General features: G+C 38.0%; 3 protein-coding genes across 3 annotated transcripts; 1 reads left to right on the top strand and 2 right to left on the bottom strand.

The window, feature by feature from the left end:
- Window positions 1-6,070: 6,070 nt before the first annotated feature.
- LOC131938154 (uncharacterized) lies at window positions 6,071-12,341 on the bottom strand. The gene is made up of 2 exons (XM_059296072.1): window positions 12,237-12,341; window positions 6,071-8,303 (listed from the first exon to the last, which is right to left on the bottom strand). The coding sequence occupies exon 2, from the start codon at window positions 8,291-8,293 to the stop codon at window positions 7,235-7,237; it is 1,059 nt and encodes a 352-aa protein (XP_059152055.1). The 5' UTR covers window positions 8,294-8,303; window positions 12,237-12,341; the 3' UTR covers window positions 6,071-7,234.
- A 5,925-nt stretch (window positions 12,342-18,266) lies between these two features.
- Window positions 18,267-21,107, top strand: LOC131938136 (uncharacterized). The gene has a single exon (XM_059296039.1). The coding sequence runs from the start codon at window positions 18,267-18,269 to the stop codon at window positions 21,105-21,107; it is 2,841 nt and encodes a 946-aa protein (XP_059152022.1).
- A 1,730-nt stretch (window positions 21,108-22,837) lies between these two features.
- LOC131938135 (uncharacterized) lies at window positions 22,838-23,629 on the bottom strand. The gene has a single exon (XM_059296038.1). The coding sequence runs from the start codon at window positions 23,627-23,629 to the stop codon at window positions 22,838-22,840; it is 792 nt and encodes a 263-aa protein (XP_059152021.1).
- Between the last annotated feature and the right edge of the window lie 2,264 nt (window positions 23,630-25,893).

The following is a 25,893-nucleotide window of genomic DNA, read 5'->3' as shown; positions in this document are numbered from 1 at the left end:
ATGAGCCCTAAATGTTTCCGTTACAGTTTTCCTACTTGATTCTACAGTTTTTCTACTTGATTCTACAGTTTTCCTACTTGATTCTACAGTTTTTCTACTTGATTCTACAGTTTTTCTACTTGATTCTACAGTTTTCCTACTTGATTCTACAGTTTTTCTACTTGATTCTACAGTTTTTCTACTTGATTCTACAGTTTTTCTACTTGATTCTACAGTTTTTCTACTTGATTCTACAGTTTTCCTACTTGATTCTACAGTTTTCCTACTTGATTCTACAGTTTTCCTACTTGATTCTACAGTTTTCCTACTTGATTCTACAGTTTTCCTACTTGATTCTACAGTTTTCCTACTTGATTCTACAGTTTTCCTACTAGATTGTACAGTTTTCCAATGCTAATTGGAGTTCATATCATATGCTTAAGCATCGCTATCACAGAAGCTGCAGACATTACTAACGCTAACAGAACAAAAGTCACGGAAGAAAAGTACATGAAATAATCTGGGCACCAAACAGCTCTAATATACGCAGCTGTATACCGGCGTTTAAACAACGGGTTCACGAATCGTGCAGGTCTGCTGGATTTCAAGATGTGCCAATTGAAATCCCTCAAAGTATAAAGTGTGTTGGTGTTATACAGAATTCCCCTAACCATCAACATAAGTTCATCCTTCTGACTTTGTTGCCTGATTGAATCAGATCTTTTGTTATCAAACATGACAATTCTATTCCGGCATTCATTTAAGAAACTTGAAAAATGAATTCCTTGCATTGCGTAAGAAACCTTGTTCTCATTGTCCAAATCGAAATTATCCCCATAAGTCATAACAATGATCCCTCTTTCTTTAAAAATACTATCCCCGAAAATTTTGTTTATTTTTTTCACAGATTGAATGTCTTGTTTCGTGAAGCGAACTCCGTATCTAAGTACAAAAACGATCGCGGAGATCCCTGTTATTTTCAAGAACATGTCTGTGATTTGTTTATTTGTGGCCTCCTCTGGTATGTAGTGGACATTATCAGCATCAGCCAAACCATAGCCGTCTACAACAGTGAGAGAATCGTTTTGGTGAACACGAAAGTTTTTGGCAGAGGTCCGATTGAGTTGGTCGTGTTGATCAAACACATGTCTTGTATAAGATGGGACATTCTGATTTGGGCCGGCTAAGTTAATGTGACTTGAGCCGGCTAAGTCAAGCTGTCTTGAGCCGGCTAAGTCAAGCTGACTTGTGCCGGTTAAGTCAAGCTGACTTGTGCCGGTTTAAAATTAAATCAAGCTGTCTTGAGCCGGCTAAAGTCAAGCTGACTTGTGCCGGCGAAGTTAATGTGACTTGTGCCGGCTAAGTCAAGCTGTCTTGTGCCGGCTAAGTCAAGCTGACTTGTGCCGGTTAAGTCAAGCTGACTTGTGCCGGTTAAACTCAAGCTGACTTGTTGCCGGCTAAACCAAGCTGATTTGTGCCGGCTAAACCAAGCTGACTTGTACCGGTTAAATCAAGCTGACTTGTGCCGGTTTAAGTCAAGCTGTCTTGTGCCGGTTAACTCAAGCTGACTTGTGCCGGCTAAACCAAGCTGATTTGTGCCGGTTAAGTCAAGCCGACTTGTGCCGGTTACATCAAGCTGACTTGTGCCGGCTAAACCAAGCTGATTTGTGCCGGCTATACCAAGCTGACTTGTGCCGGTTAAATCAAGCTGAATTCCGCTTGTTAAAACCAAACTGACTGGCTCCACCTACTGCCTGTCTAGTTGTAAAGTCACCATCAGCACAATTTCCACTTGCAAGCAGAGATTTGACGGTAGATGTGACTCCATTACCAGACCTCCCAACTACCAGAAGTTTGTAGAAATCTTTACTCATTTCATGAGATCTGTGGGAAACAATAAAAATAATTACCACTTTTACACCTAGAGGTCCAATAGGGTAGCTGAAGTAGAGTTTACATGTAGGAAATATAAGCCAGAGTTGTATGCGACATAAACTAACGCTCCTTGGGGCATATGAAGTGGAGTTAACCTGGTTCAGAGACCACGGTATGTATAGAGAGAATGCGGGTCAGGGCAATGCCCAGCCACGTTTACTTTCCCAAACGTGAGTTAAGTACCCATTTGAGCTGGGTGGACTCAAGGAAGTACCATGGATTTAACCCGAGACCCAAACTCCAGACTTTCGGGTTGTACGTCGTGCGCCTTACCATCAAATCATGCCATTGATATTACATAATGTAACACAATGAACTCGCTTGGTAACACAAACACGCAATAGGATTCACATACGCAGCAATATCGTTGGATTTGTAATAGAAATTAGGTGTATATAAACCAAAAATCTAAAAATCAAGAAAATTTCTTGGCTTAAAAAAAATATATTTTCATGCGATTTCCGAAATATCATAATGTATGTAAGGATTGTAAGGGCCAATAGTCTATATCTATCTGGACAATGTCGTGTAGGTAGATAAAAGTATGAGCAATAATACTAGATACAAGAATTAGATTCGATTTCACAAACATTACATCGATAACAACTCGCAACTCCCAGTAATAAAACCAGCTTAATTGACTATTAGTTAAACTAATAATAGCCAGTAGCCTTAGCCAGGGCACTGCTGTTTGGGGGGGGGGGGGGGGGGGGGGGGGGTGGATGGGTGGATGGGTAAAAAAATGTCTCTCTCTCTCTCTCTCTCTCTCTCTCTCTCTCTCTCTCTCTCTCTCTCTCTCTATATATATATATATATATATATATATATATATATATATATATATATATATATATATATATATATATATATATATATATATATTTATATTTATATTTATATTTATATTTATATTTATATTTATATATATATATGGGTGAGTGACTATGTGAGGGTTTATAACACTTTTTACCTTTCGCCACTGGTAATAGCTCTTAAATACAAGTATAGAAACGTTTCAAGTAGAAGCTGTTGTAGTTTTTATCCTACATAAAAATTTCATCAAGCATAAACGCTAAAAGTGAACCGCCCTAAACATAGTCTCTAAGAAAATCCCTTCTTCACTTAGCTCTGAATGTGCCGGCTTATCGCCGAGGTGAACACTATATGTTATTTTGTCAAGCACAAATAATCTACAACATAGCTTGTTTTAAGACAATCAACTTTAGCTTAAATGTTGTGTCGTCAAGCACAAATAATCTTTAAACAATAAACTTTACCTTAAGGTCCGTTGTGGTGTCAGTGTGTGTTGGTGTACAAGGAAGTTGTTACATTAAACCTTCCTGCTAGGACTAAACACAGTATAGCCGTTATAACTTTTTACAGTCTGGTATAACGTGGTCACATCTGACTTCTTCATAGATCCGTGACACATCGGATACTTACCTATATATATATATATATATATATATATATATATATATATATATATATATATATATATATATATATATATATATATATATATATATATATATATATATATATATGTATTTTGTATATATATATATATATATATATATATATATATATATATATATTATATATATATATATATAAATATTTATTATTTATTTATATATATATATATATATATATATATATATATATATATATATATATATATATATATATATATATATATATTATATATATATAAATATTTATTATTTATATATATATATATATATATATATATATATATATATATATATATATATATATATATATATATATATATATATATTTAAGTATATCTATTTAAATATAGGTACAGGGTACTGGTAATGGTACAGACATAGACGTAGATGTATGCAGGCACATAGATATAGACACAGACAGACACAGATATCACGAAATCACACAAAGTAATTTTAAAATTAAGTTTATTTAAAACACGACCAAATGCGTTTCCTACTTCATTTTATCAAACAATGGCCACAATAATAAACGTGGTAGTTACATTTGTAGTTAAAAAAAGTGCATTACTTTAGCAAGTGTTGATCGCGACAGCTGTATGACATCGAATGGTTGTTCTATCCAAACATTTGACTTATCTAGTGATCAACAGAAAATTCTTGATACAATTATTACAAAAAACAAAACACTTATTTAAACATTACTGTTTTATAAAGTAAATTTATTTTTCAGAATGAAAAATAGGGTGAGTTCACAAAATATGAAAATAAAATAAGGTTAAAATGATTTGATTAAAAAAATATCATATTATCTGTAATGACATAGGTTGTGATTAAAGTAAAGCGCTAAATAATAGGTTAGGTTTAATGTTTTGTTACTTTTGAAAAGAGTAAGTTTTAACCTAATAAGCAAAAAATGCATGTGATAATATAATGGTTCTTCGAATAATTGTAGAATACATAAATACAATAAACATACATAGGTTATATATATATATATATATATATATATATATATATATATATATATATATATATATATAAAACATACATATATATTCATATACAAGAAGTGTATTTATATATTTATATAGAATTGTAGAATACATAAATACAATATACATACATAGGTTATATATATATATATAGATATATTTGTACCCCCCCCCCTCAAACTTTCGATTTGCACCTCCCCCTCAAACTTTCGATTTGCACCCCCCCCCCTCTAGTTTTTCTCTTTATATTTTGCTATTTTTTGCATTGGTGTCATCCCCCTAAATTGTGTCACCCGGTGCGGTCCGCACCCCCACCCCCCACCATCTCGCTACGTTTCTGCATTATATATATATATATATATATATATATATATATATATATATATATATATATATATATATATATATATATATATATATTTAAGGATGACAACAGTGGAATAAATGTTTTAAAAATCTATAAGTTCCGACAAAATAAACTATTTGATAATAACACTTCGTAACTCAACATATCAAATGCAATTACTGACAGTTTGTACTTTTATCTGTAAAGTTTATACACAACATGATTTTAATTAATGTGCTTAACTAATGTATAAGGTAACAACATATTACATAATCGCTGTACTATTGCATAGCAGAAGAGACGGATGGTAGAAATGCGTGAGAATTTAAAATACAGGATGGGATTTTTAGATTTCCGGTAGAGGAGGGTAGCTTTTTGAAATGTATAGACTGTAAGTATTGCGTGTTATTTTATGACACGTCTACAGTGAACAGTGACATTTCATGACGCTATAAACAGATGATGACGTAAAAAAATTATGACAGCGTAAATGAAAGCCCATTGATTAAAACAACAATTATTCTACTTAACAATTTGCAATATGTTTTATGTTCTAAACAAGTTTTTGATCATTTTATTTGCTAGTTTAAAAAAAGAATAAATTTGATATGATTTTATAGACTTGACACATCACAATTAACAATACAACAATTAATATTTACAATAACATTAACATATCTTAGATGACAGCTCACTCCCACTAAATCAAGACATATTTGATCGACTACAATAGGAAAAAAAATCATGACCCAAATTGCGACCAAATACAACAAAGTAATTTTTGTGCACTTTGATAGACTAGTGGTTATGTAAAAAAAAATTAAAAAAAACAACAAACCCAGATATACTAAAGCAGTGATTATTATTCTACAGTTACTAACACACACTCAGTTTCTTCCGGGCATGTGTTAGGGGAGGCGGAACGAAATAAAATTCGTATTGAAATTATCAGTGTCCCCAACCCCAGAAATTTTAGTTCGTACCCCCCTCACGAAAATTTCAAGTGCCCCCCCCCCCCCCCCCAACCCACCCCATCTGAAGAGAAAAGTCTGGAAGAAGCACTGCACACACTGTTTCATACACATAAAACTTCTTCCATGACTTTTCGCTCCTCTTTAAATAGTCGAATAAGGTTACCGAAAATGCTCATTTAAATAACTTTGTACTAAGCAAATTAAAAACCAATTGCTTCTCTGAATTAGTTTAAAAATAAAGCATAGCAACAAATAACAAAGCTATAAAAAGAAATGCATTAAAAATTATTAATATAAATTCGAAAAAAAAATAAGAATAAAACAAACATGGGAAACCATAACACTTATAAAACTCCGTGTAATACTTTTGATCGGCTTGCCCGTAAGAAGTTACTCTTTTCACAAATTTTCGGCGGGTTAAAATCAGATATTGAAAATAAAAGAATTTGTAAAAAGGTTTAAATTAGATATAAACATTTTTAAAACACGATTATTTGAGACCAAAAGGAGAGCATATTAGATCCGCTCCTTTGTTGTTTTTTTTTTGTACTTTCTCGTACACAGAGTACAGAGGAAATATTGTAATCGTGCACAAAAATCACATGAAATTTTGACAATTTCCAGTTTTACACCTCAGTACTTTATAATATTACGGAGTATAGGGGACTTATTTTAATCGGGCTAAAATTGTAAATCCAGATTTATCGAAATCTCGTCGTTTTACGCGACACTGAGTGGGGAGAACTGGATTTTGCAATTAAGGCGTTCAATAATAAAAATAGAGTGAGTATACATAGTTGAGTAGCAAAAACTGGCGAGAGCTAAATAAATAGAAAGATCAAGTATCCCTATAAAAATACACAAAAACAATTCGCCATGCCATGCATATCAGGAGAAAAATGTTGTGGTATCAATAGTATTTATCCCACTAAACAGCTCTATGTTGTATCGATAAGAATAGTCCCACAAAATAAATTAAAAAATATCAACACCTTACAGTCCCACCAAAATAAAATGGTCCCCTACACTTGCAATTCGATCGACGTATTAAAACAGTCACTGTCAATCAAAATTTCTTAAACTGATGCCACTCGTAGTCCTAATTAATTGACCCAAACAAGAAAATTCCATTCTCCAAACCAGGTTGTCAAAAATATAATTATGAGATTTTGTCCCATTAAATATCCAAATACTAATTAAGGGCTATTATTAATCTAAAAAACACAACCCTCAACATAATTCACGTTTTATGTTGCTATAATCGCCTTCACTAATCCAAAACTATATTAGTATTCCTAATTTATTGTAACTAATACTTACAGTCTTACACAACGTTATGACATCAAACAGTTTATCAAATAAAAATCTTCACAAATAGCTAAACATGCACCTACACATTTCATCCCAATATTTTTTTTAATCTTTAAATTTTTAAAAGAGAAATGACCATGTTTGATCAAGGTGGTTACAGAATGTAGCTATCGAAGTTACATTGACAAAAAAGTTACATAGACAAAAAAAAAACGTTTTTCAAATGATATTGTAGAGTCGTAGAACAAGTAATTCTATAATCACGCAAACCGCTACCAAAACGGGATAAAATATCCAAAAATAATAATCGTAGTTAGTACACTTCCTAATGTGTGTACGCTGGGTTCTTTCACCAAGAAGGGAAGTATTGTCATCTGTATCTTCCTCATCACTGATATCCACTGAAGTCTGCAGTTCTGATTTATTTTTTTGTTGAACTGTTTCAACATGACGGAGCAGCTCATCGCTCTGTTGCTGTTGTTGAGCTAGGTTAGATGTTTTGTTGTTGAACAATACGATACGCTTCTCGCAATCTTGCAACAAATCACAGAACGCACCGCTTTGAGATTCGTACCATTTTTTGAAAGCATCAGGATTATTTTCGTCATTGTCAACTTCAAAGTTATCCCCGTGAGTCAGCACAATTATTCCCCTTTGTCTAAAAATAGTTTCACCGAAACGTTTTTTAACTATTGCCACGGAGTCATGTTCCTGTTTTGTGAAGCGTACCCCATACTTCAGCACAAAGATTAGAGCCACGAACCCTGAAGTGTCTTCATTCATTTGCTTGATGCGTGCTTCTAACAATGTATTTAACACTACCTGGTCTGCTTTGGGCTCTGCAAGACCATACCCATCAACAGCGGTAACAGAGCCATTTGTACGTATTTGGAAGCCTGACTTTTCAGAAGCGCAAAGTTTTCTTACAATGGCACTTTCGTCTACTTGACCTTTCGCACCTTCTCCTAGATCTTCCGCGTCCTCATTTTTTTGAACTTCTACAACCACTTCTCCTAGGCCTTTCGCATCATCTTTTTCTTGAACTTTTACAACCTCTTCTACTAGATCTTTCGTAAGTTCTACTCCTTGATCTTCCATAACGTCTTCTCCTTGACCCCCGGTAGCCCCTGCTGCTTGATTGCCTGTACCGTCCCCATCGCCGTTGTCAACCCCAGCTCTGCTACCCCTGGCATTCAGGCCTTTAAACATAGCGTCTATGGTCGAGGTTATCCCATTACCAGATCTCCCTACAAACAAGAGAACTTTTGAATCCGTCATTTTCTGAAACCTGTGTGCGAAAATGAAACAACAATTAAATTTAATATTAGTTATAATAAAGCTTAATAACGACTTAATTCTCTTAATTCACCTGCGTTCTTATATATATATATATACATATATATACATATATATATATATATATATATATATATATATACATATATATATATATATGTATATATATATATATATATATATATATACATATACATATATATATATATATACATATATATATATATATATATATATATATATATATATATATATATATATATATATATATATATATATATATATATAATATATATATATATATATATATATATATATATATCCCACCCCTGGAGCATGTCCAACGCCCATGACTTAGATAAAATAGAAATAATATATTTTAAATATAAATGAAATACACTTTAACTAATGTCCACTACCCTGTAACATGTGCCCCTTACCTTTAACAGGTGCCCCTCCCCTTTAACATGTGCCCCTCCCCTTTAACAGGTGCCCCTCCCCTTTAACATGTGCCCCTCCCCGGATGTATCAAGAGCATCCCCACCCCCGGTAAAAAATATCTGTAAGAAACCAGGCATTTAGCTCACATTACCAGAAATGGGCCACATTAGTTCCAATCTAAACACTATTTATGTAATTCATTTACTTCCTGCATATTTTTGTTTTTGTTTTTTCAGAACTAAACATCCCACGACAAAAAATCTCCGATAAAATAATCGAATGGATCACGGTCAATGTAATCGATTCTTAAATGCTAATGAACCAGGAAAGTATTAAAATAGTAACATGTTATACATCCTTATAGGCTAATATAACAAGTATTACATCGTAATTACAATGATAAATAATTTTTGGTATTTGTTAGACACCCACTAGCAGTGGCGTCACAATGTGTGTGAAGGGGGAGGGGGGGGGGTGAGGGGGGGGGGAGAGAAAGGGGGGGACGAGGGCGTGGTGTGCGGATCGCACAGGGTAACACCCAACCAAGTGACGCCTCTGTCTACGCGTGCCACACTACACCAGTTAGGAATTTTTTTCATAGCGTGAGGTTTAAGGATAAATTTAAACGAACTATACATACATAGCATAGATCAGGGGTCTCCAAACTTTTCAGTCCGAGGGCCGCATTAAATATCAAAATTCAGTTCGGGGGCCAGTTTCTTCCAGGCATGTCTTTGATTTTTCTGGGCAAAGTTGCTCAGCCATCACCAACAAACGTTTTTTTCTGTAGACAAAAAGATCTCCGCGGGCCGGATGAGAGGACCTCGCGGGCCGCATCCGGCCCGCGGGCCGTAGTTTGGAGACCCCTGGCATAGATGACCAGGTCGAAAAAGTGAAATCTAACCGGAAATTCTCATATCGGATCCCTGTGCCCCCCCCCCCACTCAGCATTAATGGGCAGCTGACCTACGATAGGGAAAGTAAAGGCTGCTCACCCTTACTATCCTTCATATAATATCCCTTTATATGCCCGAGGTGACAGAAACAGGTGTACTCTACTTCATCTGCTCCTGGACAGTGAGATCCGAAATGATAACTTTGTTATATAACAATAGTTCATGATTAAATAATGTTAAGAAAACAATATTTACAGTTATAAATTCTCACATTTTCTTATCATCATGATAGCCCAATTTTTTGACATTAAAGGTAAAATCCCTCGCTGCAAATACTATTACAACAATACTGTTTTACGAGAGGATAGGCCTACACATTACAGGCATTTCACATTAAGTTACAATGCACATTTTTATATAACAAAAAAAATATATTGTAACGCTTTTCCTTATGTCCCTTATATCATTATAATCCTATAACATTTTCATAAAACCAACACAACCTATAACATATCTTAAAGAACCACGGGGTTTTCTAAAGACATTTTTCTCCAGAGGGGGTGGCACTTTAAACATACGTATTGTAAACCACCATTTAATATTTAGTTTCATGTAACAGATCTATTGTCCTACTTCTGCTATCAACACTTAACCAATCCGTTGAGGACTACCGCTAAAGGAACGCTAGGCAAAACATGACAACAAGCACGAACTGGCCCTAGATCTAGATCTAGTTACTTTCATTTTTAAAGAACCGCCTGCTAAGTTTATTTATCTATTAATACTAATAGTTTCGCTGTCTGACAAGAACGCTCTGTCTGACAAGAACGCTCTGTCTGACAAGAACGCTCTAGAGAAAACACAAGGAAAATAAAAACATGCACAGTAATTCGAAAAACGAAATATGACGTCGACACATTTAGCGTAGAGTAGAACATAATCTCAAACCAGAGAGTGCACACAGTAATATGACGTCATTGATTATCGCGTAAACATTGAAAAAAAGGAAATGTTTTGCGTGAAGAGTTTCTTGCATACAATTCTTCGGGTAGGGGCGAAGCCCCACCCCCCGCGTAAGAACGTCTGAGCCCCCCCCCCCCCCCTCCACAACTCAAAAGAAATTTCCTCATCGATACTCTATAATAAAATTACCGCCTAATTAATGTGTCTAATCTAAAAAGTGGTTTTCTTGCAATGGGACGGTAGACATGTTTTTTTTTTTTGGGGGGGGGGGGGGGGTGGAGGGGTGGGGTGTGTGTGTGGGGGGTGGTGTGGGTGGGGTGGGGTGGGGGTGGGGGGTGGGGTGGTGTGGGTGGGGTGGGGGGGTGGGGGGTGGGGGATGGGGGTGGTGTGTGTGGGGGGGTGGGTTGGTTTCAGTGTTTCTTTCAGACTTTTTCCTCCCCGGAGAGGGGTGGGGGGTACTTGAAATTTTCGGGGGCGGGGGTAGAATTTTCTGGGAGGGGGCGGAGACTGGAAAAAGTATATAATTATATTTCGTTGAATGGGACGGTAGACATGTTTTTTTTGGGGGTGGGGGGTGGTGGAGGGGTGGTGTGTGGGGGTGGGGGGTGGTGTGTGGGGGGGGTGGTGTGTGTGGGGGAGGTGTGGGGGGTGGTGTGTGTGGGGGGGTGGGGGTGGGGGGTGGTGTGTGGGGGTGGGTGGGTGGGGGGTGGTGTGTGGGGGGGTGGTGTGTGGGGGGGTGGTGTGTGGGGGGTGGGGGGTGGTGTGTGGGGGGTGGGTTGGTTTCAGTGTTTCTTTCAGACTTTTTCCTCCCCGGAGAGGGGTGGGGGGTACTTGAAATTTTCGGGGGCGGGGGTAGAATTTTCTGGGAGGGGGCGGAGACTGGAAAAAGTATATAATTATATTTCGTTGAATGGGACGGTAGACATGTTTTTTTTGGGGGTGGGGGGTGGTGGAGGGGTGGTGTGTGGGGGTGGGGGGTGGTGTGTGGGGGGGGTGGTGTGTGTGGGGGAGGTGTGGGGGGTGGTGTGTGTGGGGGGGTGGGGGTGGGGGGGTGGTGTGTGGGGGTGGGTGGGTGGGGGGTGGTGTGTGGGGGGGTGGTGTGTGGGGGGGTGGTGTGTGGGGGGTGGGGGGTGGTGTGTGGGGGGTGGGTTGGTTTCAGTGTTTCTTTCAGACTTTTTCCTCCCCGGAGAGGGGTGGGGGTACTTGAAATTTTCGGGGGCGGGGGTAGAATTTTCTGGGAGGGGGCGGACACTGGAAAAAGTATATAATTATATTTCGTTGAATGGGACGGTAGACATGTTTTTTTTGGGGGGGTGGGGGGTGGGGGGGCGGTGTGTGGAGGGGGTTGTGTGTGGGGGTGAGGGGTGGGGGGTGGGGGGTGGTGTGTGGTGGGGGGTGGGGGTGGTGTGTGGTGGGGGGTGGGGGTGGGGGTGGTGGGGGGTGGGGGTGGGGGTGGTGTGTGGGGGTGGGGTGGGGGTGGTGTGTGGGGGGGGGGTGGGTTGGTTTTAGTTTAGAGAAAAGAGACAGCACTATCAGCCTAGCGCCCGTTGTACCCTTCCTCAACGGGCCATTTATCTAGTATTTTAATATTTATCGACATGACAATGGAATATCTTAACACTGACCTGTAATTAAAGGAACATAGGCTTCGTAATCGACGTGAGTTCCAAAAAAGGCCGAGTGTACACACAAACACACAGCTACACACTCGTCATGTGCCAGCGCGTGACTGTTCCAATTATTATTTTCGAGGAAACTGGGTCACGTAATACAAATCGGGAAGACCTCAAGAGCTATTTTTAACTTCAACCGGTGTAAAAGAAAAATAATGCTATGATATTTTATACAAGCTGTAAGTGTCTAGTGAAAAGAGATGGTTTTTTTTTATTTTCTAGGTCAGTTCTTAAAAAGATATTAATATTATTATGTTAGTAAATCTCTTTTTTTATTATTTTAATACAGCTTTAAAAGTTAAGAAGACATTTGTTTTCTAAAATCAAAACTTTAATTATAAAATGATATTTATAAATAATAAAAGCTAATAGCTTTTTATTGAATACATCAATGTGCAGCTCATTGGATTTACTTATTATTTAAAACTTAATTATTAACAATTTAAACGGATGATTCAGTGTATTGTCCAACTAATAAGAATGCTTTTTAAAATTTATGAATTACACCGTGCGACTGTTTTCTTATAAAACTTGCTGAAGCAAATCAATAAATATCTTCGCAACATGTTGCATTTTTTTTTATTAAGTGGAGGGGGGTGTACAGATTTGATATTTTTGCCTGTATATCAGTGGCGTAGCCAGGATCGTCTCAAGGGGGGGGGGGGGTTCCAATTTTTACCCGGGGACAAACTTTCGATTTGCACCCCCCCCCCCTCAAACTTTCGATTTGCACCCCCCCTCAAACTTTCGATTTGCACCCCCCCCCTCAAACTTTCGATTTGCACCCCCCTCATACTTTTTATATATACCGAGGGGTCTATGGGGGGGGGGGGTTATGACCCCCCCTAACCCCCCCCCCCCCCTTGCCTACGCCACTGCTGTATATGAAGAATCAATGTTTAATTTTTTAAAGGGTCGGCCATAAATGACGTCACACTTGTAAAAGGGAGGGGAGTGGGTCGTAATTTTGTGACGGTGTGTGATAAGGTGGGGAAGGGAGGGGGTGGGGGGGGGGGGGGTGTCAGATGGTGTGACGTCACAATTTTGCATTATAAAAAATCAATGTTAGAAAAAAAAATTTTAGCCGCTCTCTCGCGTTTTAGAAAACTGTTTTAATAAATTGTAATAGGAACTGATTAAAATACTCTAGGTTGACAGAGTTCAGACAAGATTATGGAAAAAAATCGATGTTTTAAGAAAAATTCAACTACAATTTTCTGGGGGGGGGGGGGGTTGTAGGTTGAGGTGTGTCGTCGTTTTAGAGGGCGTATCTGGCTTTTGTGACGATATGTGATGGAAGTGATTTGGGGGGGGGGGGGGGTAAAAAATCGTCGAAAAATGTTTGACGTCATTTATGGAAGACCCCAAAGGGAACAATATGCAATGCAGTGCAACAAAATCTTTTATTTAACCTGTACAAGTTGGATATGGATGGCGTGGTCGGGCCACTGAGACCACCCATACCTACACATTTACCAAAAAGAATATCACAAACTTTTGTAAATGTGTGGGTATGTTTCCACCAATAGGCTTTATACACAACATTCACACTTACTACTTTATTGACTAGATCAGGGGTCTCCAAACTACGGCCCGCGGGTCGGATGCGGCCCGCGAGGTCCTCTCATCCGGACCGCGGATATCTTTTTTGTCCACAGAAAAAACGTTTGTTGGTGATGACTGAGGAACTTAGCCCAGAAAAATCAAAGACATGCCTGGAAGAAACTGGCCCCCGAAATAAAATTTGATAGTTAATGCGGCCCTCGGACTGAAAAGTTTGGAGACCCCTGGACTAGATTGTAAAGGGTAGGAACGGTGCATCCCACTGTTGTATTGTTATATGGGGTAGGATGTTGGTATAAAGACTATGTAAAAACTGTCTTTGATTTTTGTTTCTTCAAACATTTACTTTTGACTAGTTGGTAACTAGGTTGTTATTGATTTGAATAAAAGAATAAAATATAAGAATTTACATTAGAACTGTTTTAAATGAAGGCGAAGCAACTATATGCATGTTTTTCTAAAATAATATGATTTTCTTTTTCTTTTCTTTGAAAGTCAAAGGGGAGTTTGTTAATAGATGTCATGTAATATAAAGAGAGGTGCGGTCTATATAGTTTAAGTGGTGGGAGTTGGTTAATAGATGTCATGTAATATAAAGAGAGGTGCGGGCTATATAGTTTAAGTGGTTGGAGTTGGTTAATAGATGTCATGTAATATAAAGAGAGGTGCAGTCTATATAGTTTTAATGGTGGGAGTTGGTTAATAGATATCATGTAATATAAAGAGAGGTGCGGTCTATATAGTGGTGGGAACGGGTTAATAGATGTCATGTAATATAAAGAGAGGTGCGGTCTATATAGTTTTAGTGGTGGGAGTTTGTTAATAGATATCATGTAATATAAAGAGAGGTGCGGTCTATATAGTTTAAGTGGTGGGAGTTGGTTAATAGATGTCATGTAATATAAAGAGAGGTGCGGTCTATATAGTTTAAGTGGTTGGAGTTGGTTAATAGATGTCATGTAATATAAAGAGAGGTGCGGTCTATATAGTTTTAATGGTGGGAGTTGGTTAATAGATATCATGTAATATAAAGAGAGGTGCGGTCTATATAGTGGTGGGAGCAGGTTAATAGATGTCATGTAAAGTAAAGAGAGGTGCGGTCTACATATAAAGTTGCTGTGTCATGTAACACAATCAAAAGTAAGAATCTCCATACACATAATATGTGCATTAACCCTACAAAAGTGAAACTGATTTTCTGTTTTATGTAAATACCGCCAGATCCCGCAATATGTGTGTGGAAGGTTGGGGGGGGGGGGATGGGCAGGTCTTTTAGAGGATAACATGTTTTTTAAAATATAATTTAAAAAATGTTATTTAAATGTATTTCTGATTTGATGGTTGTTTTGTCAAATAATACTGTAACTGCCGTTGGATCATCTTTATTCTGTAAACACTATCCTACGCTATTGTGTATCCTTTTTTTCCTCTTAAGTTTAAACCATTGTAATGGCCGAGTTCTCTTTCTTCTACAATCTATCAAACTCTGTCTATTCCGAAGAAAGTCTACCCCCCGAAAATTTCAAGTGCCCCCCCCCCCCGGAGAAAAAAGTCTGGAAGAAACACTGCCTCCAAAATTCTTTGAAACACTCAAAGTCCATTGAGCGAGAGGCCGCTAGATAATATGTAAACATCTTGGTGCTTGTTTAAAGCGATGATTAGTGACCCAATATGACGTATACATTTTTCAATGTGAAATGTGTGTGTTGTATTAGTAGAACGACTAATCAGTGCTATCATGTGTTCTAAAAATAATGAAAAATAATAAAGTAACAATTAATTCGCCTATATATATATATATATATATATATATATATATATATATATATATATATATATATATATATATATATATATATATATATATATATATATATATATATATATATGTATATATATATATATAAATATGTATATATATATATATATATATATATATATATATATATATATATATATATATATATATATATATATATATGTTTACCTATTTTAGCTTAAACAAGAAACGTGATAATATACTTGTATAATTTAGATTCTTTTTTTTAGTAAGTTTTAGAACAGACTTTAGGAAAAATAACTGAGAACATCCCAAATTAGGCACTATAGGTTAAACGTACATCGGCGCTTTATTTTCGTTATTTTCCATTATTGTCATCATTTATAGTTGAATTAAAATGGTATAAGCAGTTCTGTGACATGGTCATCTGCAGGTTAACTGTTGGTTCTAAGTCTAGTTTCACCTGCATTGACAGATCAACATGGACTAACTGAATAGCAATCAAAAATTAATAAAATAAAACAAATATAAGAAACAATGTTAAAACTAATTTTCATTTTTTTCATGAAATCTTTGGTCGCTAAAATGTACAAAAGATGTTATGAGCGTCCAAAGCTTTTATGAAAGAAAGCAAATTGTTTCATTTTGTTAATTTCAGTGCATTTGAAACCTTGTTGCTAGAAAGTTTTTTAAATATTAGTTTTATTTTCTTCTTTTAAAAAATTCCTAATGAGTATATTCGACACTAGGCTTCGATTCAAATATTTGCTTTAAAACACCATCAGTAGCTCGCAATATCTAAAAGACAATTTTCTACCCTTTCGCAGCATCCGTTGCCACCTTTCACAGACGACAGCAAGCTGATCATACTATCTCTAGTTCTTAATCTTTTTACCTTCCCTTAGTTTCAAAATCATTTACAAACTAAATTTCTCTCTGCCTAATAGCTTTTACTAACTCCACTTTACTCCTCAGGCGGCAGAGGAAACCACAGGTTACACGTGCGCCTGATTGGCTGTATGGTGTTTGTTATGAGTTTTTTTTCGGTGCGAATGATTGTTGGTGTGAACGATATAATGATGCATGGAATGATGACGCGGATGAAAGATAGCCAAGTTTTGTGTATCGTCATTGTTGCTGTGGAATGCAAGTTAGGGAGTTCGGTCTAAGAAGTGAATGTAAGAGCTACTCCGTGAGATGTCAACAATAATTCTAACGAGCCGACCCGCGGCATATCATACGCCGCTATTTAGTTGTTGTTTTTTCTACTTTTCAGTAATTCATAATTTTTGAATTCGACAGTACCAACGCTGCCACTGAAAATATTTCTTTAAAACACTATAAGTATCTCGTTAAGGACGATACCCCACCCCCTCCTACCCCCTACGTTTAAAATCGTTTCAAACTAAATTATCTGCCCCTAATAGTCGTCACTAAACCCGGCTCTGTTTATAAACATTTAGAGTGAACAGCTCACCAGACAATGTAGGGGTGGGGGTGGTAGTGAGCGCGTTTACAGCTTGTTTTCTAGCGTCTCCCAGAAGGAATTATATATATAGATTGTATACTTCTTGTTCTTCTTCTTCTTCGTTATTGATTTTAGTGTTGGAAACGATTCACTTCAACACAATTAAGTACACTTGAAACCCTCACATAGAAACTCACAAGGGTCTGGTAGTGGAACCCTCACATAGAAACTCACAAGGGTCTGGTAGTGGAACCCTCACATAGAAACTCACAAGGTCTGGTAGTGGAACCCTCACATAGAAACTCACAAGGGTCTGGTAGTGGAGCCCTCACATAGAAACTCACAAGGGTCTGGTAGTGGAGCCCTCACATAAAAACTCACAAGGGTCTGGTAGTGGAACCCTCACATAGAAACTCACAAGGGTCTGGTAGTGGAGCCCTCACATAAAAACTCACAAGGGTCTGGTAGTGGAACCCTCACATAGAAGCTCACAAGGGTCTGGTAGTGGAATCCTCACATAGAAACTCACAAGGGTCTGGTAGTGGAACCCTCACATAGAAACTCACAAGGGTCTGGTAGTGGAACCCTCACATAGAAACTCACAAGGGTCTGGTAGTGGAGCCCTCACATAAAAACTCACAAGGGTCTGGTAGTGGAACCCTCACATAGAAACTCACAAGGGTCTGGTAGTGGAACCCTCACATAGAAACTCACAAGGGTCTGGTAGTGGAACCCTCACATAGAAACTCACAAGGGTCTGGTAGTGGAACCCACACATAGAAACTCACAAGGGTCTGGTAGTGGAACCCTCACAGATGTTCAGACGAGTGATTTTTCAAATTGCAGTACACAATAACAACAGCACAACACATAGGTAGGGTTAATTAAACACATGTAAGATTTGTTTATTTATGTTTACCCAACCGTAAATGTAAGATCAAAGGATTATAAAACCTGAGCAAGCCAATACACACGTTAATGACACTAGTATTAAACTAAATATAAATATTGTTAATACACAGTTCAAGACATTTATTTATATTTACTAGGTATTTATAAATAAGTAATGTATAACAATTCTAAATCATCTATTAACACAACTATCAAACTTCTCACTTAAACATAAAGCGAAAGACTGGATATCAGATAAGTATAATGACATCAGTTTAACATGTACAGGGGCTTCAGGCCAACAGTAATACGACATCAGTCTGACAGGTACATGGGCTACAGTCAGACATTAATACGACATCAGTCTGACAGGTACATGGGCTACAGTCCGACATTAATACGACATCAGTCTGACAGGTACATGGGCTACAGTCCGACATTAATACGACATCAGTCTGACAGGTACATGGGCTACAGTCCGACATTAATACGACATCAGTCTGACAGGTACATGGGCTACAGTCAGACATTAATACGACATCAGTCTGACAGGTACATGGGCTACAGTCCGACATTAATACGACATCAGTCTGACAGGTACATGGGCTACAGTCCGACATTAATACGACATCAGTCTGACAGGTACATGGGCTACAGTCAGACATTAATACGACATCAGTCTGACAGGTACATGGGCTACAGTCCGACATTAATACGACATCAGTCTGACAGGTACATGGGCTACAGTCCGACATTAATACGACATCAGTCTGACAGGTACATGGGCTACAGTCCGACATTAATACGACATCAGTCTGACAGGTACATGGGCTACAGTCCGACATTAATACGACATCAGTCTGACAGGTACATGGGCTACAGTCCGACATTAATACGACATCAGTCTGACAGGTACATGGGCTACAGTCCGACATTAATACGACATCAGTCTGACAGGTACATGGGCTACAGTCCGACATTAATACGACATCAGTCTGACAGGTACATGGGCTACAGTCAGACATTAATACGACATCGGTCTGACAGGTACATGGGCTACAGTCCGACATTAATACGACATCAGTCTGACAGGTACATGGGCTACAGTCCGACATTAATACGACATCAGTCTGACAGGTACATGGGCTACAGTCCGACATTAATACGACATCAGTCTGACAGGTACATGGGCTACAGTCCGACATTAATACGACATCAGTCTGACAGGTACATGGGCTACAGTCCGACATTAATACGACATCAGTCTGACAGGTACATGGGCTACAGTCCGACATTAATACGACATCAGTCTGACAGGTACATGGGCTACAGTCCGACATTAATACGACATCAGTCTGACAGGTACATGGGCTACAGTCCGACATTAATACGACATCAGTCTGACAGGTACATGGGCTACAGTCCGACATTAATACGACATCAGTCTGACAGGTACATGGGCTACAGTCCGACATTAATACGACATCAGTCTGACAGGTACATGGGCTACAGTCCGACATTAATACGACATCAGTCTGACAGGTACATGGGCTACAGTCCGACATTAATACGACATCAGTCTGACAGGTACATGGGCTACAGTCAGACATTAATACGACATCAGTCTGACAGGTACATGGGCTACAGTCCGACATTAATACGACATCAGTCTGACAGGTACATGGGCTACAGTCCGACATTAATACGACATCAGTCTGACAGGTACATGGGCTACAGTCCGACATTAATACGACATCAGTCTGACAGGTACATGGGCTACAGTCCGACATTAATACGACATCAGTCTGACAGGTACATGGGCTACAGTCCGACATTAATACGACATCAGTCTGACAGGTACATGGGCTACAGTCCGACATTAATACGACATCAGTCTGACAGGTACATGGGCTACAGTCCGACATTAATACGACATCAGTCTGACAGGTACATGGGCTACAGTCCGACATTAATACGACATCAGTCTGACAGGTACATGGGCTACAGTCCGACATTAATACGACATCAGTCTGACAGGTACATGGGCTACAGTCCGACATTAATACGACATCAGTCTGACAGGTACATGGGCTACAGTCCGACATTAATACGACATCAGTCTGACAGGTACATGGGCTACAGTCCGACATTAATACGACATCAGTCTGACAGGTACATGGGCTACAGTCCGACATTAATACGACATCAGTCTGACAGGTACATGGGCTACAGTCCGACATTAATACGACATCAGTCTGACAGGTACATGGGCTACAGTCCGACATTAATACGACATCAGTCTGACAGGTACATGGGCTACAGTCCGACATTAATACGACATCAGTCTGACAGGTACATGGGCTACAGTCAGACATTAATACGACATCAGTCTGACAGGTACATGGGCTACAGTCCGACATTAATACGACATCAGTCTGACAGGTACATGGGCTACAGTCCGACATTAATACGACATCAGTCTGACAGGTACATGGGCTACAGTCCGACATTAATACGACATCAGTCTGACAGGTACATGGGCTACAGTCCGACATTAATACGACATCAGTCTGACAGGTACATGGGCTACAGTCCGACATTAATACGACATCAGTCTGACAGGTACATGGGCTACAGTCCGACATTAATACGACATCAGTCTGACAGGTACATGGGCTACAGTCCGACATTAATACGACATCAGTCTGACAGGTACATGGGCAACAGTCCGACATTAATACGACATCAGTCTGACAGGTACATGGGCTACAGTCCGACATTAATACGACATCAGTCTGACAGGTACATGGGCTACAGTCCGACATTAATACGACATCAGTCTGACAGGTACATGGGCTACAGTCCGACATTAATACGACATCAGTCTGACAGGTACATGGGCTACAGTCCGACATTAATACGACATCAGTCTGACAGGTACATGGGCTACAGTCCGACATTAATACGACATCAGTCTGACAGGTACATGGGCTACAGTCCGACATTAATACGACATCAGTCTGACAGGTACATGGGCTACAGTCCGACAAGGACAGTAGCAAGCATTCGACACAACCATCGACCGTGCCTACATAGGCCTACTGCATCCAACATAAGATAACTCTCCACTAACTCTCATTCACGCATCTTTTATACATTCACTAGCCGTCCCGGCCAGGCCCTGCTCTGGCTTCTGTGAAAAACTTTCTGTTAAAGACCATTATCTGTGTGTTTAGTAATCATCATAAACCCGGCATTGCCCACCCAAACCACAACCAACCAAAACCAAAACAACAAAACGCAAACATAACGCTAGCACAATTACAAATACAAACGAAAACAAAAACCTAACAACAATCCCAACCACAACCACAAACACCAATACAAACACAAAGAAAAAACAAACAAAAAAGCAAACGAAAACAAAAACCTAACAACAAACCCAACCACAACCACAAACACCAATACCAACACAAAAAAACAACGAAAAAGCAAACAAAAACAAACCAAATCCAAACGCAAAACCAACCAAAAACACAAATACAAACCCAAAGAAAAAAACACAAACAAAAACGAAAAAAGAAAGAACAAAAACGAACCATATCAAAACGCAACCACTAACTCAATCCCACCTCAACACAAAGAAAACACTAACGCGAACATAAACGCCCGGGGCAGAAGCACCTATTTTAGCTTAATGAACGACTATAGTACCCCAACTTATTCATAGTCTTTTGCACTCACTTAAACGAACGCGCCTGTTTCAATTTAATGAACAATTATAATGCTCCAAGCTTATCGGTAAAATACCTACAACATTTGCACTTGATCAATCCCCGCTAATTATGTAATTATTTTTTTCCCAACACCAAAACAAAGTAATAAAAATATTAAAAAGTAAATTCTTTTCCATTAATGCAATGGTTCTATAAAGGGAAGTAATTGTGTTGTCCTAATTTATCAAAGGGAACTAAACGCTATAGGACTAAATAAAGACATAATTAGAATTTTTGTAAAAGATGATATTTTTTAAAAATTGTGTTTAATGAACATGCCGACAATTATTAGTTTGAGTTTGAAAAATGAAAATTATTTCCCAACACTCTCAATGGTAATTTTTTAACTCATAAATTTAGACAAATGCGCGCGGTAATATTCTAACACTTTAATCCATGGAAGTATGTCAACGATATACATATGTATTTTTACATACAGAACTGAGCTTTATATATTAGATTGAACCTAAGGAAACAATTCACAACACTTGGGGATGGGTTGGAGGGGGGGGGGGGGGGGGGGGTAACTCACTATCGGCCAGGTGTACTAAAAATTGGCAATTAAGAAAAAAACAAACACCATTCCTCCACCACGCAAAAATTGTGGTCAAGTGTAAGCACTAAAAAACCAACAAACCAAAACTACGCAAATCAAAACACAATTGCACGAAATACTTAATTGATAGTGATAAACACAATTACTAAAAAAATGTAAGATTAAAGTTAGAAATTTAAAGATAATAGCTTTTTAAAGACATGTATATCAAAGACACCACCATTATAAACTGAGAGTTATTCTAAATATTTTGTTAATTACGTACGTTACTTTACAGACAAAACTTGGCAATTTTAAAGTAATGGGATGAATAAAAAAAACTGTCGGTAATTGAAACTTTAAAATCTAACAAGGAGATATTAAAATTCGATTACAATGTAGCCGATACATCGTAATCAGTGCAATCTCCTCAGTTGGCAAAGCGCTTTAAGATTTTAATATATCATTAATTGTCGCTGTATATTTTTTGTGTGTTCTGCCTTTCATGTCCGGGTAAAACTTTTCAATCCTAAACTTGCACTAGTCATGCCAGGACTGCACGTGTTTTGTTTTGTCCTCCCATTTTGGAGCGCCACAAACACATACTGCATGAAATATGGCAGTTCCCCAATTATTATTCGCTGTGGTATGCGTTTCTTTAGCCTTACTTCCACTTATTAGCGATTTGTATTCGTTACAAAGCTTCTCTCTACTATCTTCATCTGGTGTATACACATAGGGAATGGTACCATCAATCTGTGCCACGGCTGACATAAACTCTTTGACCTGTGACTCACGCTTTGACCCATCTCTGTTATCAAACAACACACACCTGTAGTTACACTCTTCCATCAGAGACTTCAAATCACCTGTCTGTTCTCGGCACCATTCTTGAAAAGTCTTATAATTTTCCTTATCAAAATTGTCTCCATAGGTCATGACCACAACACCGCGTTGTCTAATCACGTCTTGTCCAAAGATAGCTTTGACAATTTGTAAACTTTTCTTCTCCTGCATTGTGAACCTAACGCCAAACTTCAACACAAACACAATGGCAGTTAACAATTTATCAAACACATTGTTCATCACATAATCTACATTGTGTATTATTTTCTCAATTTTGATATCATTTAGCACCAGGTCTTCTAAAGGCTCACCAACACTCGTGCCATCTGCCAGACTGACGTTATTTTTGGGGGAGAATTTGACCTCAATTTCCCCAGAATTGTGTAAAATTTCGCTATTGTCTCCAACAATGGTTGCTATTGTTGAAGTCTTGCCCTGTCCATCCCGTCCAACAACAAAGATTTTAGCGCTGTCTGTACTTTCCATGTTAGCCTAGAATGTGAACAAGAAACACATTACACAAAGCAGATCAACTCGTTTCAGTTCAAGAGCTGTAATCGATCATATCAAACCACACATTTCATTGTATAGTATCAATATTTAAATCTAAATTGGTTATGGTAACGTCAGTGGCGTAGCGAGGTCAGGTGTCACCCGGTGCGGCACTTAATGGTGTCACCCCCCCCCCCCCAGAGGCGTAGCGACCCTTCCCGGGGACAAACTTTCAAATTTTCGATTTGCACCTCCCACCTCAAACTTTCGATTTGCACCCCCCCCCCCCTCGAACTTTTGATTTGCACCCCCCCCTCAAGTTTTTCTCTATATATTTTGCTATTTTTTGAATTGGTGTCACCCCCCTAAATGCGGTCCGCACCCCCGCCCCCCCCCCCTCGCTACGCCTCTGGGTAAATTGATGCATGGTTTGTTAAACCTGTTTTGTAAATTCTAAGAAACCCTATTGTACCTGAAGAGGTTACAACAAATTAAATTCAAGAGTAGCTTTAATGCGACAAAAAACTTTGAAAACATTTTGTCTTATAATAATTAAGCGTTCGGGGAGGGGATCACTTCCAACACCATTAGATATAAGTTTCAACCTGTTATGCGCCACTGAGGCCATTGACTCCGATTTCAGCCTGGTATTCTTTTTTGATTTGCTTCCATAGCCTTTGTCCAAACAAAAACAATAAAAAAATTGTTTTTTTTAAATTATACAATTTTCCCGGTCTAAAATAAAGCAAATAAATTACTTTAAAAAGGACCTAAATACCATAGTACAACTGGGTTTTTAACGAAATCATTTAATTCACTTTATTAGTTTGGACATTTAATATTGTGTTGTATTGACTAATAATGTATATAATGTGGATTTTTTTTTTATTTGTATTAGTAGCCTATGTTACTTTAAATGTGTGGGATTTAGTTATTTAGTTATTTCTTTGCCTTGTCACTAGTATCAATCAATGTGTTGTGACGCACATTGCCTTTTGAACAATACTATTTTGCAAAATATTTTTCTCAAACAAGTAGGCCTATAACATTATAATATATAGGCCTATAATTCACACTGCACAATAATTCTACTGCAATTTGCAAACGAATTCAGTTGTTTAATAATATCACTTTCATCATACTCAGTGTTTCTTTGTATTGCCTTTGATTACAACGAAAAATAGAATGCCTTCATAATCAACATATATCTATATGTATTATAGGTGCTTGCTGCGGGGGAAAACGTTTTCAATATTAAGTAACATTTACTATAAACTTTTAGAGTAATATTAACTTTATGATTCAAATTGTATATTTTATTAATGTAACAAAATAAGTAAAAATATAAATAGTCTTACAATATTCAGTGAATCTGATTTGCTGTGGAGGTAGCTGATCCGAACAAACGCTATGATCAAGCAAGCAAGCAAGTTAACTAAAGCAAAGACTATTGCGACTGACGCAAGCGACACAGGACCTTAGACGAGAGGGATTTACACGTGGAGAGTGAGAGCTGTGGTGTTTATGATGTGAGCTGTTTACAGATAGAATCGGGAATACACAGAATTACAGAAAATATTAACAATGTAGGCTAGGGTTAGGGCTAGGGTTAGAACTAGGGCTGGGGCTGGGGTTAGAGTTAGGTTTAGGGTTAGGTTTAGGGTTAGGGTTAGGGTTAGGTTAGGGATAGGAATAGGGTTAGAGGTTAGGGCTCTGACTAGGGCTCGGGCTAGGACTAGGGTTATGGTTGTGGCTAGGGCTGGTAATATCTTTAAATGCAGTATTCACATTAGTGTTTTGCAGTGAATCAAAATAATATGTGTTCTTGGTAGTAAAATAACTTTAAAAAGTTAGCAATAAATCGAAACTAATCCTAGACTAATTGATTTATCTCTCCTGATGTGTAACCACACATGTCTCAGACGTGTTTTTTACTCTTACAAACGTCATATTTATTTTCTTCGAAAATATTTGCTGGGTCACATGTGAGAGATCAATAAAATCGGCAACAGATGGTTGAATCAACGTTCTAGACTGCATGAGTTATCTTTCTAACACAGCTTATTATTAGTAACACCCTTGAACCTATGAACTATATTTCTAATACAGTTTTATTATAAGTAAAATCCTTGAACTTTTGAACTATCTTTCTAACACAGCTTATAATTAGTAACATCCTTTAACGTATTGACTTTCTACGAGTTTAATTATAGCCAGGGGCTGAACTACCATACACCCGCAATGTGTTTGTATGGCGG

Source organism: Physella acuta, unplaced genomic scaffold (genome assembly GCF_028476545.2).
Source record: "Physella acuta isolate Inbredline_101_S28 unplaced genomic scaffold, ASM2847654v3 ptg000235l, whole genome shotgun sequence".
In the NCBI taxonomy this organism is placed as follows: Eukaryota; Metazoa; Mollusca; class Gastropoda; family Physidae; genus Physella; species Physella acuta.
This window is presented reverse-complemented; position numbering and strand designations above follow the sequence as displayed.

Bases quoted from the DNA above. Each gene is read 5' to 3' on its own strand.
- LOC131938154 (XM_059296072.1), bottom strand. From the start codon at position 8,293: ATGACGGATTCAAAAGTTCTCTTGTTTGTAGGGAGATCTGGTAATGGG.
- LOC131938136 (XM_059296039.1), top strand. From the start codon at position 18,267: ATGTACAGGGGCTTCAGGCCAACAGTAATACGACATCAGTCTGACAGG.
- LOC131938135 (XM_059296038.1), bottom strand. From the start codon at position 23,629: ATGGAAAGTACAGACAGCGCTAAAATCTTTGTTGTTGGACGGGATGGA.